Raw genomic sequence first — 21,340 nt, forward strand, 5'->3', positions numbered from 1 at the left:
GGGGGGGGGGGGGAGAGGGAGAGGAAGGAAGAGAACGTGTCTCTAATTTGGGTATGATCGGGCATCGTACCGTAATGAGTCGGACTGTTCCAAGAGAAGGTAGCTGAGAACGTCCCTTGGTATGCGAAGAGAGATAAGTAAACGCTGGCGTTTCCCATTTCCGACTGATATCGCGCAGTCTGAAACGACGGCCATATCAATGTCGCGTCGCCTATCATCTGAAAAAATACACACCGTCAAACGTGATCGCATACACTCGGCACACCCGATGAACATAATTCGAAGCCTTGCGAACGCACCTCCGTGATGTTGCGCATTAAATTCGCTTCCGTGAGATTTCCACCGAAATAAAAGTTCTGTATCGCATCGGCGAAGACGCTAGTGTTGGAAATCACGTCCTGATATTCCAACACATAGGGCAAAAATTCCTCAAAATTCTCTATCATCTCCTTCCTGATTTCAGGATTCAAAATGAAGTCTGAAACATTTGCGCCTCGTAAGATCCCATCGCGAAGATATCGCCTGACTCGTCGCCATTAAATTTATTAAAAAAAAAAAGAAAAAAGAAAATCGAATTAGCGTAACAACGAACAAACCGAACGCGTTTCGATTGAAGGAATTTAGGATTCTTATAAACGATATACAGTTCCAAGAGTCAGAAATGCTGTCCCTTTGTCAATTAAGAGACGCTTGGCTCGTTCATTATCACGCGTTAATTCGACGAATCTTTTTTCTCCGTGAGAGAACAATCGTCGGATAATTTGTCGGAAAGGATATCGCATAATACTCAAATGCAGAATGATTTGCGATTTTTATCCCGCCGAATGTACAAACTCACAATGATTTTATTAATATTATTAAATTAATTAAATTGTGCCTGTCTCTTCTCTTACTTGGACGTATTATTCGATGATATTAATTAATTTACCTCGGGGAGGGAGGGAAGCTTGACAAATTTAATTAAATAAATATTATTACGACGAGCAGCAGTACATAAAAGTCCTACCCATCGAACTCAATAGACCCTCGTCCTTTGTGACTAGTATTATCGCCGGTATGTCGCGGAACAATCCGTTCTTTATGACTTGTAGCGGGGGCATCGTCACAATGGCGTCTTCGGACTCCTCCTCCAGTGTGGGCAAGAAGGGGCAACACGGACGCATCCTCCAAAAATACTAACACCGATAACAACAAAACAGAATGTGAAGCATGCACGGCGCAATGGTGGATCGGAGATGTGAACGGCAGCGAGCTAACTAAAATATCTTAAACATAATCGCCAACGCTCACCATGGTACTCATTCTCGACAATTCACCCGGGTCAGTGTCTCTCATGCACTTCATTATCTCTTGTTCCACATCGTCAGCCGATATGTCATACTGCCCGGAATTCGCGATCGTCTCGTTCGATGCGGTCGCATTGTCGACTCCCGGTGGCAGACAGCCGACGCTCCACGCGAATTCCAGGCCAATTCGTCTGGTTGTTTCTTTGGACTGAAGAGCCCACGGGTGCAAAGCGCTTCCGCTGTGCAGAATGTAACGGTGGAACAGGCCCTCCGATTTGTCTGAGAGTGCGAGCATGTGAACCAAGACGGCACCAGAGCTCGTTCCCATCATGGTAACTGACTCGGGGTTCCCTCCGAAGTAATGGATATTCTCTTGAATCCAATGAAGGGCCGCTACTATATCTTTGAGGCCGTAGTTGCCCGGCGCGACTTGGTTCGTCGTGCTGAAGAAGCCTGAAATGCGGCATAGTCCGTCGTTATGCACGTCGGCAGCGCGATTAGATTCACGCGATTCGTCTAATCGTTATCCTCATCATCTAAGCATAGATTTTTATCCTTATCACCTAAGTTTCAGTTTACATGCAACATATCCTTGATTTTCGCGAATGGCGCGCCCAATAGCTAGCTACTTACACACACGGCGAAAAACAGATAGTTGCAGCGGTAATCTGTGTGTGGTAGCTAAATTTCGTTAAGATATGGACAGCTAAAAGTACGGTTGCTAGTAAGCATATATTTAACTATGAAAGCGATGTAGTAGCAAAAGTTTTGGTTACAACAGCAAATTTTTAGTTGCAAGAACAAACACATTTTCAGCAGACCATGATCAGCTGTGATAAAAAAATCTTTTCTTCCGTGAGAAGCGCGATATGTATAGAAAATGTCTTAGAATTTAATTGAAATTCAGCCTGATTTCCCAAAATTTTTATATTTTATTAAATTCAATTTTCCTTTTTCTAATTAAAATTAAGCAAATTAACTCTAAAATGTCATTGTGATCATTTTTCACCGATTCAATCAAAAAGAAAAATGAAAAATTGAACTTTGACTATAATATAAGATGCCATTCATATAAAAGAAGAAATCCAGACAACTGTAAATTATAATTTTAAAAAATTACGCAGAGTTATTTAAGTAGTCAGAAAAAAAATTAAGCAGAAATTAGTAATCTCATGAAAATAACATATATAATATATTACTAATATATATATATTATTAATATATATTATATTATATAATATATATATATTAAATAGAAAATAGAATATTGATAATTGAATGTTTTGCAGGTTAAAGTATATATGTTATTTTCATGAAATTGACTAATTTCTGCAGAATTTTTTTTTGGATTGTTAAATAACTCTTTACGTAATTTTTTAAAATCATAATTTACAGTTTTAGTTGATTGGATTTCTTCTTTTATATGAATGGCATCTTATATTATTGTCAAAGTTCAATTTTTCAATTTTCTTTTTGATTGAATCGATGGAAAATAATCACAGTGACATTTTAGAGTAAATTTGCTTGTTTAATTTTAATTAGAAAAAAAGAAATTGAATTTAATAAAATATAAATTTAATAAAATGAAATTGAATTTAATAGAAAATAGATATATAAATAAAAATAAATAAAATAAAATCGAATTTAATGAAAAATAGACATAAATAAAAAGAAACAAAATGAAATTGAATTTAATAAAAAAATATACATTGTAGTCAGTTTATCTGAATTTCGGAAAGTTATGAAAGTCGTTTTCTTTCTATAATGTTCGTCAAAAAACTCCAGGGGAATCCTATGTAAAGGAGAGCCTTTTTCCCTTTGTAAGTTTAAATTTATTAGACCCAATTCTTAATTTTCAAGAATGGTGCGGCCGACAGGTATTATCCTTGCATGCGTTGCGAAGCGTTTAACGCGCATTGTCATAGTAAGAAAGACAAGTGGAGGAAAAAGAAACTGAGCATCTTGCTGAGGGAGAAAGAAGAAGAGATTTCTCAACGTGATTGTTTTAGGGCGCGCGGGACGATCTTTTGTCTCACCTAAAGCATTGAGTCGGTAATTTAACGTAACGAGGACCACGTCGTGATCCAACAGATAGTCCGGCGCGTACAGTGTGCTATTGCTGCTGCCAAATTTGAACATGCCGCCGTATACGTAGACTACAACCGGCACTCTCAGTTGGTTGCCCAGGAGCTGCGGAAACATCGTCCGATGAAATTTTATCGACTAATGCCCAATTTCTTCACGTCCGGTTAACTTTATCTGTCGGTTAAATATCAGCCGTGATTGGTTAATTCTTGCCAACCATAAATATGATTGGTCAATTCCAATAGAATAACTGGCAGATAAAGTTAACCGGAGGTGAAGAAATTGGGCATAAGTAACGAGTGATCATCCGAGCGCTTCATGCTCGTCGCGTTTTCCATAAGCGACTCCACAGCGTAACCTTGATCCATTTAGGTTTAATTAAGTCACTGGGCGCGGCCTCGTGAGTTAATTGAGTTCACGCTTGGAACGTCGCGACTCTATTTATCTACGCGTCGCGACTTTCGGCGGGAATATTTCGTCCTCTGGGCTCACACGCCCATTTCGCCGATCGTTTTTACGCGAGACCATCGACTCGCCCCGGTGGGGTTGAGTTACGTTATTATCGATATAATCGCGCTCGCGATCGCAATCACGTTGTCACTCACCATGGGCATGAAGACGTTCAGATGAAGACAGTCCTCGCCACCGAGCACTTCTCCGCGAAAAAACTGAGTGCACATTTGCCTGTCATACGTGCCGTCGCGAACCGTCGTCCACGTACGGTTCCATCGTTGCGGACTCTGAGATAAAACAGTCGTATGACTAATTCGACCGTATGATGCTAATTCGGCGTTTGTGCGATTCCTCTTAACCCTTTCGCTACCAACTTCGTTCTTCAGAGTTCGTTTTTCAGTTTTAGCAAAAAAGTTAAAATTTTTACGCTAAGAGGATAATAATGTTTGACAATGTTAACGCGTGATAGATAGCTTTTCCAGTACTTATAACTAATGTAGTGAATCAACTCTGAACGCTAATTTTTAATGTTAACATTAATTAACTCCCTTATATTATCCTATGATTAAATGGAGAGACCCAAGTTCGACACATGGGATAATATTTTTCGCAACATTAAAGCAGAATAAGAAATGCTTAATCTACTCTTGCTATAGGAAATTTCTATTAAGAAATTAAGAACAAGACTTATGCTGTAAGTAAAAGAAGAAGTTCCTTTAAAAATATTACGCTTAGAATGTTTTCCCTTCGGTTTTAGAAGAGTTCTCTTGAGACCATTTTTGAGATTAAAAATGCTCTAAAATTTAGACAATTCTGCTAAGGATGAGATTGTAAAATTGAGCTGAGACATTCTGTATATATATTCTATAATGAAAGCTTAAATACTCGTATTTAGAGACTAAAACAATACGAATGTTGAGATTAGGTACGCGCCCGAATTGGCACTTTTACTTTAGTAGATTTTCGATTAATAGTCCACTTTATCAGAAGATGTGCACTGAGAGAAAGTATCTGATAAAAAATTGACAAATAGATATTTCCGACCAAATTCCGATCAATTTTTATATCCGATCAGGATATTCGATTAAATTTTATCTGATACTTCCGATCATAATGATATTTCATCAGATAAATAGATCAAAAGATTATAAATCGATATTTCTCATCGGGTGTTTCCTGATTGGTACAAAAATTCATTGGAAATATCTGTTTGTTAATTTTTTACCGAAATTTTATAATTTCTCAGTATGGGGTTAAATAGCAGCTTGCAACTAGAGTTTCTTTATATATTTAGATAGTACCTTGTGCGGACGCTGTACGAACCTTAAATCGCAAATCACCCAACGGAGGCAGCGCGTATGGTATCCCGAGGAAATTCGCGATCGGCCGGCCGTTCAAACTCATGCTCCATTTTCCGCGCACCGGGCCCCATGTGGTGTTTATTATTGGCTCAGATCCGGAAGGCACGCCGTCGGCCAGGACGATGGAAAACACGAGGACGCAACACGCGCACCACGCGACACTTCCGAATGTGCTGCGTCCACCTGCGAATTTGTCGCTGCCTCGTTCCAGCATCATGAACGGCGAAGGATGGCGGCAATGATACTGTTGTTTCACGAATCGCTCACTAACGCGCACTAACTGACGAAGCGTAACGCGATCTTTAATAGCAAACCGGGAGGCGCGTTATCGCATGTAGCGACGAGATGTACGCATACATGTCGGGGGTTTCAATGTAAACTGGCGGCAAACGATACGTTTCTATAATCGAGTCGTTTCAGCACTTGAAGATGATGTTAGTGTGTGTGTACATTTGTGAAGTTTCAGCATTACCGGGTTTTATTACGTAATAAAAGTTTATTATGTAATTATATCGTGTTCACATGTCGCTCGATTATCGTGTCACACATGTGAATGTAGTCATGGGTATATGTCGCGGTTTCACGAAAATTTTGAAACGAATAGTTCGTGAGAAATCGAGTCAAGTCGCAGAAAATTACTCGTTTTTAAATTAATTATGTGTGATAATGATACTCTCTAAAGTGCAATTATTATATTCTTCACTGAAATGCTATACTTATAACCGCCCGAGTCGAAATTTGTATCCTACTTTCTCCTTAGAGTACAAGTGCATTTTGCGCATTTTCTGTCATTCAACTTTTTATAGGGAAACTTTTTTTAAAGGTGGTGATTCTAATGCCTATTACTGGTTTACACATCTAGATACATGACAAATGTGTGAAATATGAGAAACCTAATAATTCTTATTATTATTATGATTATTGCTTGGCAAAAAATCAATTACTGAATGTTTAGTGTAAAATAATAGACATTTTGAACTTTACGCGAGATTACTAAAATATCGACCACAAACTTATAAAGGGTTAAGCTTAATCTATAATGTGCCTTTTGCTTTCTATTTTTTGTTTCCTGTTTTTCTGGCTTAAGACTTAAGGTTTGAGTTAAATGAAGATGAAAAAAAAAAATAGGAAGCAAAGAACATACTGAAGATCAAGCTTTAGAAGCGTTAAGTACACTGAGAGAAAAATTATCTAAAAAATCTAAATTCTAAATCTAAATTTTCCTTATTTATATCAAATATTTACCTGATTTAAATAATATTCGGTTTAAATAAAGAGAATTTAAATTTAAATAAATATGTTAATAGCACCCATCAAAGAAATATTTGTTGACTTTTAGATCATTTTCCTCAATGTAGGTTTTCAGTTTCCATGTGCATTACACACATTGAAACTTCAGAACATGCATATGTTAGAAAGTAAAGTAAGAGTGTTTTCATTGAAAATCAGTGAATGCTCACTGATCACTAGTAAAATAGTTCTTTTACTGATTCAATCAGAAATATTTTTAAAATAGTAGTTAGTTTTGTCAGTTTTAGTCTACTTCGCTTTAAAAGAGTAATCAGTTTTGAATTTGTGTTAATTGTTATCACTTCACTCGTCTTTCAAGCGAAATACTCAGATTTGAATTTATATTAGATTAGATTAGACAAAAATCTCTGAGTTCAACTGTCTATAGACATAAATATATCACAATTTAACTGAAAAACTTCTCTGACCTAAATTAAAATCTAACTGTTTCAAGATAATCTCGTCAACGACAATCTCGTGAGACAAGAGGCCTTTTCTTTGTAGCTGCACTGCTGAACTGGTGCAATATATTGAAGTGAGACAAATATACGTTTTCTCACTCTAACTTATTGCACTAGTTCAGCAGTGCAGCTACAAAGAACAGGCCTAAGATTCAAGTGACAACTATTAACACGGGTTTTGGGGACAATGTTGTTTGTAAGTTAGTTAGTAAGTAAGTAGTTAAGTTCTTTGTAAAACGATGGTCTCGCACGTGTTAGATGAAACGTGTTAGATGAACACGCGGGTTTATACATGAGAGAGTGATCGCGTCGGAACGTAGCTGTCGAGATAGATATCGGATATTATACTTGGATACATTTCGCACGTTTTCCTCTACCTCGCGAAAAGCTCTCGAGAGTCTTGCGCACAAAAGCTGATTAAACATTCCGTACTTGCACCGCCGTCTTTGTATAATTTATTCACAAGGAGGATCTCTATCAACCGTGACGTATTATTAAGCGAGAGGAGGGGGGAAGAGAGTAATGCGGCTTTCGGGGCTTAGCTACATACGGCGCGTTATTATAGATGAGCAACTTAACCTGGGTTACTCGTAACCACATTCTATTATTCAACACGTTGCGTTTTAGTGCGCTGACGCTGCACTAGCTTCGCAATGTTAACAATCGCACAGGCGAGCGCGAAATCGTAATTCGCGTACGACGTGCTCGTCGCGACCGAGATAAGATATCGTGAGGGAAGAAAATATGACAAAGCTCACTGATTTATTTCTTCCGAGATTTGAGAAGATCAGAGATCGCGGACTTCACTTTTCTAGCATTAAAGAATGATCCTTCCTTTTTTCACAGTTCTTTCTTTTGTATTGCTAATTTTTCGAAGTTCCGCGAAAAATCAAAACAGACCTCTCTTGATTTCAAGGTTAACGAGCACAGGAAACTCTTCGACCTGGCTATCTCCGAATGATGTCGGCAAGCTTTTCGTTTTCTTCTTCGAAACCCCGAAATACCGCGCGCGAACGCGCGGGGGACCTCGAGGGGAGCGATCGTTCTTTATTTACCTCGAGTCGGGCGACCGTCTAATTTGGGTTTCAGCGACGCTCTTACCGCATCCCGTGGGTCTTCTTCTCGGGTTTTCTACGTCAACCATCGCCGCGACCACCGCCGCCGCGGCGAAGGATCCGCCACTTCCGTCAGCGGCGGCGGCGGCGGCAGCGGTGGCGGTCCTAACAATTTCCTGACAAGGGACTTCCCCTGAGAGTTTCCGGTCCGTTTCCGCGCGGAATCTCCACGGCGTCTTCACTCGTTACGCGTCGTTTGCTGAGCCGTTTATCTCCTCGTCATTAGTTATGCCGCGTTATTTGGATCGCGCTTCTCAACGATATCATTCCCTCCTCAATCTTTCGCTCTCTTATCATTTTTATTTTTTCTGCGGTAATCATCGCAGAAAAACTCGCGACTGGGCGAGGCGACCGATTTACCAACTGGCCATTTAACTTCCTCGTGTTAACAGGCCATTATTTATGCCGCGGAATCTTCTGTCGATTAGAAATAACCGAAAAGTATAAAATTAATATTATATGCGTCGTACAAGTATCATCGAACGTGTCGATTGGCTGATGGATAGAATTCTCCTAAGATCCTTACGCTAAAAGAAATTATCCGATAGAAAATTAACAAACAGATATTTCCGATTAAAATACCGATAAATTTGTGTACTCGATCAGAATATCCGATTATATTTAATCGAATAGTTTCGATCATAATGGCATTTTATCAGATCAACCGATTAAAAAATAAACCAATATTTCTTATCGAATTTTTTCTAATCGATTACGAAAATTTATTGGTATTTTGATCGGAAATATCTGTTTGTTAATTTCTTACCGAATAATTCCTCTCAGTGTAACTTTTCCTCCAGGTACCCCAGAGATTCTCTATCCGACAGCCAAATTAGAGCACCTGACAAGCTTGTCGTACGACACATGTAATATTAGTCTAATCAGTTTCCTTCATGTCATGTTGGTTCGTAACTCGTTAATGTTATCATTCAAATCACAGCTTACTACGCAATAATATCACGCATGGTATTAATATAATATCTCGCTGTCGTGATACAATTCAATGTTCAAATAAATCTGAGTCATAAAGTCCCATGAGTTAATGGCGAAAATGAACTTCTACTACGATTTATATCCTAATACTTCCTGCGGACACAACTTTCAAGATATAAACGCAAGTTATCGGCGATAACGAGCTAAAAATATCCACCCCGCTTCGGTCACATTAGAATAAATGCAAAAAATACGCTATTAATGCCGGAAGAAGCAATTGCACAATTGCAATCATGACTAAGTGTTTATTACATCTTTAGGGAAATGCCATCTCACGACATCTCACAGTTACTTTATGCTATCCTATGTGACTTATAAAATTTTATATTTACGGAAACTGACGCGACCTCGTTTTATCTACGCTTGTCTTTATTTACATAATGAGATCGGGACTGAGATATCTTGAGAATATTAATCCTTTGACAGCCGCACTTATCGCGAACAAACCTTTAGATCGTATCTAAGGAGACAAATATGTTTACGAAAATCTTATTTACGAAATGATATAAACACTTTGTGAACTTGATCACGATTCATTACTTGTCATTACTTGTGAACTCGCGCGAAATAATTCGTTAGAAGCCAAAATAATAATGAGATATTTGATGTGACACAACTGCAACGGAGAATTCGGTAAAAATATAACGAAGAATTGTTAATATATTATTGCATTCTTATCTGTAAGAGAGATAAAGGTATAATAAAGGACATTATATTACCATACAATATATCTGATAATTATTGACACACCTGTTGTGACAGGTAAAACTCATCAAGCTGAATACAAGATTCTCTTACTGTAAACAACCACGTGAAATTTTGAGTTATTAATTAAAGAAGATTGGTGCATTATCGTGCACAATCATGCATCAATCTTCTTTAATTAATAACTAAACATCTACGTAGTCATTTTCAAAGGTAGAGAACTGTTTTTTTCAGTTTTATCTGATGTACGAGTATACGGAGGCTTCATCAGAGCTCATCTACCGTGTTGCGCGCAATCATTCACTAATCTTCTTTAATTAATAGCTCAAAATTTTATATTATTTGCAATTTTATTAATTTTTATCTGTCAGAGAGATAAGAGTACAATAAAGGACATTATCTACATCGTGTACTATTCCTTCGGCTTTTGTCATTGCCGGTTATCACGCAAATCCGTAAGCAGTGGCTCGAAATTGTAATCATTTGATCTTAATTTCATCGGAAATATGTGTTCAAACCATTTGTGGTTATTTGTGAAATAACAGAGGAGTTACGTGTTCAGTTTGATGAGTTCTGCACACAACATGGGCGTGTCGATAAAAATGCCAGACACTCTGTATACATCCAAGAAAATATAATCTCATTCTTGGCGGAATCCTCTTGTATATATATGACCTTAAGAGGATTTTTCTTAAACCAAACAGAAAATTGTCTAAGCACAATATTATTCCTCTTCATTAGGAGGGCAAATGATCTTTCGTAAAAGTTTTCATTTAGAATATGGTATTACAGGAAATCGCACCTTGCAACTATTTTCTTAAAATAAATTAGCGCAACATTATCGAAAATAGTGAATATATACTGATTTGCAGTTATAAGTATAGCATTAAAACTGCTCAGTGCTATATTTATAACTGATATCAGTGACTATTCATTGATTCACCTTAAAAGAGTAGAGTTCTTTTTCTTAAGGATACGTTAGAATATTTTCCTTTTGGTTTCTCCTCTTAGTTTTAGAAGAATTCTCATGAGATGATTGCTTAACTTAAATTACGATTGAAGACTCTGTTATCAATGATACTTCTTTATGAGGCGACAACCGCTGGCGGAATGTAATTATGTCGGCGTGTCAAAGTGTTAATGACGATAAGAGAAAATTAATTCGACGCTCGTTCAGATAACGGAGATACCGTATTTTCACGTAATAACAAGCCTTGAGTAACACGAATCGTGCGTCGATACGGCTTAATCTTAGCGGTCTCCAGATCTCCACGTGTACATTAGGAGCGCGTCGTGTTTGATTAAAGGCAAACGCCGCGGTGGATTATGCATTCGTCTGTTTGTCGTCAACTAATTGCAACTCGCTGTGCAGCCGTATATCACGACGGGACAAGAAGCGTTCAGAAATAGCGGCAGGGACGTTCCCCGTGGCTCACCACCGAACGACGCGCGCGCTGGCGACAAGCTCTCACCGTCGTCCTCGATTACGTCTGCTGAAGTTGGTCGCGTCTCTTTTGCGTCAATTTTCCAGGTTAGCGCACGCGTTTCGAAATTCGCACGCTTCGTTACGCCCGGCGATTAATATCACCGAATATCTCCGTAATGTGTAGAGAAGGCCGGGGCTAAACGCCCTATGTTTTAGAATTTCGAAGTTATTAGGCAAATGTTCTGATTGACTGTATACAGATGACAGAGATAACCGTATATTATTGCCCGCCACGGCCCTGTATTAACCGTATATTTTGTTTTGCAATAACCATAATACGAATATGCAGCAACAGAGCCATTTTTCTCTTGTACCAAGTTCAGTTGCTCAGTAGGTTAAAGCTAGTGGGTTAAAGAAGGCCACGTATAAAATATGTATTCTGATTAATAGTTCCGGAGTATCCGCGAGAAGTCTCCACAGCCCTCTTGCCGGCTCTTAATTATGGGCCAACTTTACCTCGTTCATATGCTTTATTTTTCAATCAGTTTATAGAATAAAAACTGCATTTATTAGCAGAAACAGTATATTATTCACTTGCAAGAAATTGGAACTAGTAAGACATCGCTTAATTTAGTTACAATGCTCTCTTAAAATGAATCAGTCAAACATCACTGAAACCAGCGAATACACATTGATTGCAATTATAAGTATAGCACTGAAAGTGCTCGGTTTTATATTCATAATATTAATGCTATATTCATGATATCAGTGACTATTCACTGATTCACTTTAAAAGAGTGGAGAATATTAATAGAAAATTTCGAGAGGCTCGGAAATTAATTTTGTTATTTATTTTATTTATTTTTTTTATTACCAAATCAGTTTTTTCTATTTTTCAACTGTAATATTATTTCAATTTTGATGAAACTGAGGGAAAAGTATTTATGTTCTAAAAGGACTATTTCATGATTTTATATCCACTATATTTCTCTCAGGATAAATACTAAGATTACATTCCAAAACGTCCTTTTGAGGCAAATGTTACTATTCCTATAGTTGACGTTACATATATTATAGAATATCGAGTAAAATTTCCTTAAAAAGGACGTTTTGGAATGCAACTTAAGAAAGTACACGAGCAACATATTCCTGGGGCTATATCTCCCTTACTTGCTTTGTCCTGCCGTGCGCGCGGAGTCACAAGTTGCCTTGGACAAGCAGCGGACGCGGCATAACTCGTGTGAGAATCTCGCGGGACTCGCGATAACGCGATCTGGCGACGGAGGCTGGGAATTGCAGGGACGAGTCGAATTTTTTCACGGCGCGGCGCGGCGCGTCGCAATCAGCGTTAATTCGCGAAATATCCAAGCTTGCGGCGATAGTGCCTCGTGCGAGTTAGATCGTCGTGATCGTGTTGCGTCGTTGTTCGGTTGGTGTAAACGCTTTCTCGTTTTACACGTTTACACGGTGTAGAGGGTGATGGCGGATGTTGCCAGGGTTCGTGTATCGTGTACATTTACCACGTCGATAACGCTGAATTTAATGTGAATGTCATTGTGCGCGCTCGCATAAGTGCGCGATTAAATGAGGAAACGAATTTACTGGCGATGCGAAATTACATTGTAATGCGTCACCGGGATAAACGCGGGACGCGCATTAATTGTCGCGAAACAATGAATTAACCGACGAATGTTCGCTACCGTGAAATTATTAATTGCGACGTTATTTATCGGCGCGCTCGCTCGCTCGCTCGCTCGCTTTGGCCGTCTTCGTGACGCGCGTCGTCTGTGTTTGCACGCCGGCATTATTATGCATTCCAGCTGGATGTACCATTATTTTTTTACAGTTGCGGTTTTACCTTCGTTTAATGCCGCTGTTGAAAAGCGCACGTCCCCGTAAAGGAATTACGTACAAAGGGAAAATGAGAGCGCTTGATCAAATGAGAGCTTGGCACGTCTTGTTTTTCCTGCCTTTTGCGCACTGAAAGGAAATTTGGTTCGAGGCGAATCGTCCCGACTCGGCGAATAAATGTAGCGGACAGAAAAAGGGAAAAAGGGATGATAAAGGGATAAACACGGAACTGTACAATGAATAAAGTAATTTTTGTCTCGGAATTTCACCGGACCTCGCGAGTCAAAAAGTCGCGAAGCTCACATGCTTTAAAGTTCCCACGGTACTTCAATTTCATGACTTTGCGCTAATCATGGTTCATTGAACTTTCCAACTTTGTTCTTGACGAATCAATATAGTTGAATAGAACAAAAAAACGTTTTACTATTTTGCAAATGTCTACGCAGGTTTTTAGTTATCAATTAAAGAAGTTCAGTTTTTGCCCTCACCCAATTATCGCATACGATTGTACATCAATTTTTAATTAATAACTAAAAATCTATGTAGTCACTTGCAAAATGGTACAGGATTTTTTTTTTAATTTAATTTAATACACCTGCATTACTAATGTAATGTGAGCACGCGGCGGCAGATGTTGCCATTACAGCTTATATAGCGCGTGATCATTCGCCAATCTTCTTTGATTAATTACTAAAATTGACATGATGTAAAATTTTACGTAATTGTTAGCGAAATGATAGAAGAATTTTGTGTTGAGTTTGACGAATTCTATATACATAGAACGAGTGTGCCATGTAGGATATGCGATTTTGCGATATAATGCATGCACTGCAAGTTCCTTTTCTTGAATCGCAATGCGATACGCAACTTAACATTTGAAGACTATTATAGCGGTATAATCTAATCTAATTATACTATATTTGTTACGATTCTTAAAAAAGACTGCATCGTGATACACAATTTTATTAATCGTACATCTCATGTATCATCAAACACTATATTTTTTCTATGATATATATACGCACGGGATAAGCCGCCTCGATACAGGGAAGGGAGAGCGGTGGCATCGCGGGGTGGAGAAGTTTTAATGCTTCCAAAAAGGCGGCGGTGTGTAAGACGCCACGAAGGTCAAGGGTGTCTTATTCTCGCGGGGTTACTTTTGTCAAACGCCGTAACCGCTTTCCATGCTCGCGCCCCTTCGCGTCTTCGGGACGCATTAGAGCGTTCAAGGGTGAAATATCAGAGGCGCAGGGGTGAATAATACATGGGAACTCCGTCGAAGAAAAATAACTTTCACGGCCTCTGCTTCGCGCGACACGATTATTCTAAAGTACAAAGTTCGAAAGTAGCCCGGGATAGATATATGCCAGCGCTCTGATGTATTGTTTTCGCCTGTCGCACTTTTGTGCGAAACGCGATACTTTGGGGCCGTCAATTTTCGGTGACAGTTAAAAATCGGTCTTCTCTTTCTTTCTAGCGCTCTTTTGACGCGCGCGAACTGTGAAAAAAAAGCGTCAACAATTCACTAGTCGGTCCGCCGGACTCGCTCTCGTTAATCCGGTTAATCCTCGACCGACAAATCCAGCGAGTAGATTTCGATCGCGTATATTTTTCAACAATGTGAAGCGGTGGGTCAACAGCCAAATAACTCTTGACGATGGTAACAAGCAGTCATTTTCATCGGGAATAAAAGCGACGGATCATTATTAATGATGACGCTTGAACTCCACTCCAAAGCATCTCGTGTGCAATTGAACTTACAAAGGAGGAATGGAAGTCGCTTGTAAGACTCGATCCAATTTATTATCGTCGTGAAAAGATACTCGGCGCGTAAAGTCTCCCATAGAGCCACCGATGTGACGTCGGCCGACGTCCGAATAGGAGGTAGTCGCGATATCCCTCGGCAGCGTGAAAAAGCTCAAGATTCCGGGTCGGGAAAGCGAAGGTGCTCGCTTTTCGCGTCACGAAATTCTCTTTAATTTGGTGCGGTCGCCCAGTCAGGAGAATCTACACGGCAAAAGCATCACGGAGAGAGACAGAGAGGAGAAGGAGAGAGACACAGAGAGAAAGAGAGGACTGTGAGACAGCCGGCGGCACTTCGTCGCGCGAAAGTGAAATATGCACGTTAGACTACCGGGCGACGTTAGCAGCTACGCGAAAGCCAACGGCAGGAGCTTTCGGCTTGTACAGCCGCAAGCCGAGCGCGAATGCATACACACAACGCATGCACGCCGCGGCGTGTACGCGAGAAAGCACTGCGGCCCGGTGATGCATTGCCTCGGGAGATTAATGCATCGCGCCGCACAGTTTGTTAGAGTGAATAACGACCGGCTGCAATAATGATATTGCCATTAACCTGTCCGCGAAAGTCTCGTGATTCCTCGCGGGCGCGCCCGGCCGAAAGGCGACCCGATCGCGCATCGTTGGCCTGCGAGGGATGATTAATTCGGCGTATCGACAACGCGCGACACTCGAGGCGCATCGTTTCCATTTTCGCGGCGGACTCATCGCGGATGCAACCGAAACACCGGGCTCGTTTTCATTTGAGTCGCCCCAATGTAATTCCAGACGACTGGGTGATTTTATGATGATTTTTAGGAAACGTTTCTCCGGACAACAATTTTCACAAACAGGAAAAGTGAGTAATTCTGTCCTCTATATCTCTTTGTTTTATACTCGCAGGGAAATGCCCGCAAAAAAGGTGATGGCGATTGTGCCAAGGTGATGATAATACAAGTTTCGTATGTGGAATCAATGTGCATAGTTTAATAAACTATTTTGTACGTGTTGCAATTACAGTTGAGTGGTTAGGAGAACTATACATTCACTCTTCCAGCTCAATTTCACAATTTCTCATGAGAACGTAGAGCGGATTGAACAAATAAGTCCATACTTGTTTACCATTCTCTTGTGAAAATTGCAATAACGATCAAAATATTAATTGTAGATTTATAAATGATCATGGAAAGTAGATGAGCTGTAGTGATGAAGTTTGCAATCGTGTGTTTGTACATTAGCTTAAAGCGACGAACTTAATAAGCGTCGATAACGTAGAGCGATCATCAAAAAGTAGCAAACATTATCATCACATTTACCGACGTAATCGAATTTATGTATACATAGATACTTATGGAATAAAGACGATCGTCAAATAATAGGCGCTAACATGATACCGCTATTATCTTTTTACAGATTTTATGCAAATTTGTGTGCTACGTTGTCATTTCAATTTTCTTACATATAAATAACGTTATGTATAACGTAAATGTTGCCGATATTCACAGTCTCTCCAAAATAGGCTCTTGCTACTTTTCTGATGAATTTTTCAAACTGGTTGTGTATTGGATGCATCAAAGAAAGAGTTTTTAAAGAAGAGTGTTATAGGCGCAACCGTAGTTTGCGAATAATTTTTTGAAAATTATTCGCATATATATATAATTTTTTTCTATATAATTAGCAACGGTAATTTGAGATATCATTTTCATTTCACATTTCACAATGTTACACTTTATTTCCGCACGTAATTTTATCGTATAAATTGGAACAGTCAGTACGCTGTAATTTTTGAAAAATGAAATTAGTGTCACGATAGCAATAGTTTCATATTATTTTCATCCTTGAGGCAGGAATGCCCTATTTCATCTATACATGTACTTTTACTATACAAAAGCACTTTTAATTTGGTCAAGTCAACACAAAGTAAAATTTGTTGGGAAATGTCGTTGACGTGATACCGAATACCTTTGCAAAATTATTGTCTCGTGCTGATTCGACAAAATTAAAAACCCTTTTGCATGGTGAAAGTACGTGCGAAAATGAAGCGGAGCATCCATCAATATGAGACGAAAACGATAAATAACAGTTACTATCACGACATCGAATCTTTCTGCAAAGTTTACTTACTTCTACCTCCGTCGAATGAAAATCTTTTTGCATGAAAATACGTGCCAAAATGAAGCGGAACATCCCACGTGATCCGGGAGACGATGCAGAGCAAAATAGTTAAACTTCACGTCATTTTCGAAAATACATTTTCGCGAACGCGAAAATTACTTTAAAAAACTGTAAGATATTATCCCAGAATATGCTCTAAATGCTACACTATATAACCTATATAACTTACAGTAATATGATCGACTTTCGGCCAATGCGCGAGAATACGACATTCTTACGACGCTAAGTTGGATCTAACGTTACGAACGTGACTTTGGGATATTGGCAAATTATTTTCAAGATTCTGAGAATGCTACTGAGGGAGTAGAGTGACACTAACGAGTGTATGAAGTTGGCACCCCACTTTTTGAAATTTATAATTTTGAAAGTTGTTCCAGATTGTTCCAAAGTGATATTGCTTCATTCGAAACGGTTTTCGAATAAAAAAAAAAAAAATGATTTTTTGAGTTGGCACCCCACTTTTCGAAAATCGAACATTCTGATACCGCAATAGATTGTTCTAGTTGTTCCAAACATTGTTCCAAAAGGATAAATCCGTAAGTTCAATTATAAGTCCAAAAAATGAAAAAAATGTTTTTGACCTGGCACCCCATTTTTTGAAAATAAAGCATTCCGATACCGATATAGATTGTTCTAGTTGTTCCAAACATTGTTCCAAAAGCACAAATCAATAAGTTTAATTATAAGTCCGAAAAATTAAAAAAAAAGTTTTTTGACAAACAGTCTATCGGACCAAGAGTAAACTTATACTATCTTTCTTGTTCCAACCGAGATCTTTTTGTTCTGAGATGTTCTAGGCTTAAGAATTATAGTTCTAGAGTATGAGACTCATAAGATCATTCGTTCTCCGAAAATTCGTAAAAAAATCGATTTGACAGTACTCGACGTCATGAGTAAACACATGCTTCCTTTCTTGTTCCAACCGAGATCTTTTTGTTCTGAGTTGTGCTAGGCTTAAGAATTATAGTGTTAGAGTATGAGACTCGTAGCGTCATCCGTTCTCCGAAAATTCGAAAAAAAATCGATCATCTAAAAAATCTTAACTTTAGGCTTAATCTAAAACTTTAGGCTTAATAAATTAGCGAAGACTTAAAACATTTCGGTTCGAATTTCGGCTTATTAATTTGGCGGTAACACAAAACACTTTGGTTGAATCTCGGCTTAATAATTTAGCGGAACCTCAACACACATCAGTCCGAATCTCGACTTAATGGTTTAGCGGAATCTCAAAATATTCGGATCTGAATCTCGGCTTAATAATTTAGCGGGAAATCGAAACATTTCAGTTCGAGTCTTGGCTTAATAATTTAATTTGTGGTCTTTAATTTATCGAAATTTAATTTGTCGTCTTGTTAACAACGTACGCGTATATATAAGAAAATATCTCCGAAGAGATAGAATGTCGTATATAATACGACATAACAAGTTATAAAATATATTAATCAAATAGTATATATAGAGCATATATAGGGTACATATAAAACATATATAGAGCATAAAAGAGCATACTTAACATATACAGAGCATGTAAATATGACATGTTGAAACATATCAGTTTAATCATCAAGAAATAATCTGACGAAAAGGAAGCCTGCCGATTCGAAATTTCAATTGATCATTGTTATGCAAGAATGATTCAATACAAAAAATTATAAGCTTTTATCAATAGATACTCCATTCACATCTTTTTAAATTAAACAAAAAAATTCAAGCCTTATAGATGCTTGAAGTGAATTAAGAAACAGTTTTTTTATTTTTTACCAGTCGCGTCTTTGTGCACATTTTTCTAAGGATTGATTTAGTCTTAAAGAAGTGGAAATGTTTGACTTGTTGAACTATTGCGAAAATCTCAGAGCTAAATTCTTTGGTTGGGTCATTCTTACGTAACTTCGGCGAATTGCAAATTCCAATTCGTACTTTACTTCCCGTCGGATTCAATGCGATTTACGTCTACGTGTATGCAATCTACGTAAGTGACGCTGTATGAGCGTCTAAATTGAGCGCTTACCATTGCGCGTCGTCCCACGGTGTCCAGGGTCCAACAGCCATCCTGTCGCTGCATCTGACACTGCAATGGTCCTCGCGTCCCACGTCGCCTGTAATTCACTCCCGATCGCGGTAATAACGGAGGTAATCTAACGGAGGTTTCACGAAAAATCTCTCTTGGGGGATACACTCCGAATTGCGAATTGCGTGTGGAATATCGCGAACTGCGTCTTCGAGGAAATTTCGGTCTTTTAGAGAAACGACGAGTATGTGCGACGAATTCAGCAACGGTCCGATCGAGTTGTAGTGTATCGCTTACGAAGAAAATGGAATCCGCGAGCGAAGGGAACACGCGACGCGAATCGAAGGCCGATCTCGCGAAATTTTTCGATACATAATCTGTTTTCGACGACGAAGTAATCTGCAAGATTTGCAAGATTCTTACGTACGACACGGAATATCCCTAATGTAACGTTTCGATGGAGTAGCGTAGTAGGCTGCAATATAGCTCCGCAATACTTTTGCGAAGACAATTCTGCAATATTTTTGCAGATAACAGCTCCGCAATACTTTTGCAAACATAATTCCGCAATATTTTTGCGGATAACAGTTCCGCAATATTTTTGCGAAGACAATTCCGCAATTCTTTTGCGGATAACAACTCTGCAATATTTCTGCGAAGTTCACTCGCGACTCTTTCGCAAATATGATTCGATGAAATTCGTAAACCTATTAAATTAATAATCGTAAATGCGAATAAATGTGAATGAAAAATAAAAAATTATAAAAATTGTGACGATAGAGATAAAGATTTTGTTTAAAATTCAAAATGTAGCTTCATTCGAAATACCACGAAATCAAAAGTATTGAAGTATATTCAAAATTCACGCGAAAAGAATGTTACCACGTGAGACGTCTGTTTTCGTTCGATGGAACTTGTCGCGCGCCGCGCAAGTAAATCAACAACTGCTTGCATGTCTGACTTGTGTACATCGCGTTTTTTTCGAGGGATTAACGCTCGCTAGCATTGTCTCTATTGTGTCCCGCGTTAGAAAACTCTGACTCTAAGTGAAAAATTGAAACCTGAAAATTTTCCGACGATCGTGAAATTAATTTTGCAAGCAGTTCATATAATCACGTTAGATCATTTCGCGCAAATATCACACGATACCGAATTTTACTTAATAACGAAGTACGAACTCTACTTTATGAAATGCAATCGCGAAAGAGAAAACTGAGAAAATTAACGATCGGCGAAAGATCTATGACGCGGGTGATGTGATTACGCATTTTCTGTGGCGCAATCTCTGTAGCACAATTCCTTTGCGCGTTGGCGCACTGCTTGAGACATCTGGAAGATCGCATTCAATAAAACTGAATAATTTTGCAAAATTTTCAATGTTCAGAGCGTATACTCAATACTTTAAGCATTGACCAGATAGTATTAGAGTTTGATTAATTAAAATTTTCTCCGACAAAAATCATCGACCAATCAATAATCTAAGATAATCAATTAATAAATACATGTATATTGGCAGAAAAATACTTGAAAATTTATTTGCCAAATTTATGTAAAATATGCATTATCACTAATATTATTTGAAAAACCGATCTTCCAATTGTTTCGAGCAGTGTGATTTTTATTGGACGACACGTACACATACTACAACTACAGCAAAGTAAATCGCATTGATTCGATAAGCATGCACTACATCGAAAGACTTTTTGTCTTTCTATTATCAATATGTTTTTTGTTTTGACTCACCAAACCGCCGATCAGGGTAGCCACATTCTACTTTCGTGTCTGGAACAGAAAAATGCCATTTCATCGTTTAGATTAGATTCGTGCATTGATGACGATTTAAGTGAAGAAGTTTGAATGATTAAAAAAAAATAAACGCGATATTTTTCACGTTGGAAGAATTTTTTGGATGCATTCACACTTGGAATATTCCACTTCCTTTTTTTCTCGACGTTGCAAATAAATCTCTTACTCAGAACAAATCAAAATTTTTCAAGTGGTGACGTTACTCAGAAAAAATTCTCCCCGCGTGTAATTACGATTTAACGCGATCTTTGATTCGATTCAAATTATCTCGATTTCGAACAAGAAAATTTATCAATCTTGTTGGATTTCTAATTATAAATGTTAATTAATGAAACTCACCTTCGAGCTAACCCCGCTCGGCCCGAGCCAGGTCCTCCGGCGCAGTAACCTCTAAGAGTCGACTGGTCGTCTGCTTCGTCTCTGCAACAGAAAACAGATTTAATTTAGTATTACACACGATAATGAAGCCATTAAGGAACTCGAGAATATATATATATATATATATATATATATATATATATATATATATATATATATATATATATA

The 21,340-nt window shown here is 38.4% G+C and overlaps 2 protein-coding genes across 5 annotated transcripts in view; one reads left to right on the forward strand and one right to left on the reverse strand.

Annotated features, from left to right (window-relative positions):
- LOC116849734 (esterase FE4-like) overlaps positions 1–7,351 on the reverse strand; it is a 10,702-nt gene extending 3,351 nt beyond the window's left edge. Inside the window, exons 1-8 of one of the 2 annotated variants that reach the window (XM_032827176.1) lie at positions 7,314–7,351; positions 5,148–5,485; positions 3,977–4,111; positions 3,323–3,476; positions 1,291–1,739; positions 1,007–1,175; positions 300–478; positions 71–218 (exon numbers count right to left, since the gene is read on the reverse strand). In XM_032827176.1, coding sequence (XP_032683067.1) covers positions 71–218; positions 300–478; positions 1,007–1,175; positions 1,291–1,739; positions 3,323–3,476; positions 3,977–4,111; positions 5,148–5,402 — 1,489 coding nt within the window. In that variant the 5' untranslated portion in view covers positions 5,403–5,485; positions 7,314–7,351. The other variant, XM_032827175.1, reaches the window with a different exon arrangement.
- Positions 1–21,340, forward strand: part of LOC116849731 (polypyrimidine tract-binding protein 1) — a 622,962-nt gene that overhangs the window by 99,267 nt on the left and 502,355 nt on the right. The gene's annotated exons all lie outside the window — the stretch shown is intronic.

The sequence above is a fragment of the Odontomachus brunneus genome, unplaced genomic scaffold, assembly GCF_010583005.1.
Source record: "Odontomachus brunneus isolate Ranch 3 - 2012 unplaced genomic scaffold, Obru_v1 Obru_scaffold_125, whole genome shotgun sequence".
In the NCBI taxonomy this organism is placed as follows: domain Eukaryota; kingdom Metazoa; phylum Arthropoda; class Insecta; order Hymenoptera; family Formicidae; genus Odontomachus; species Odontomachus brunneus.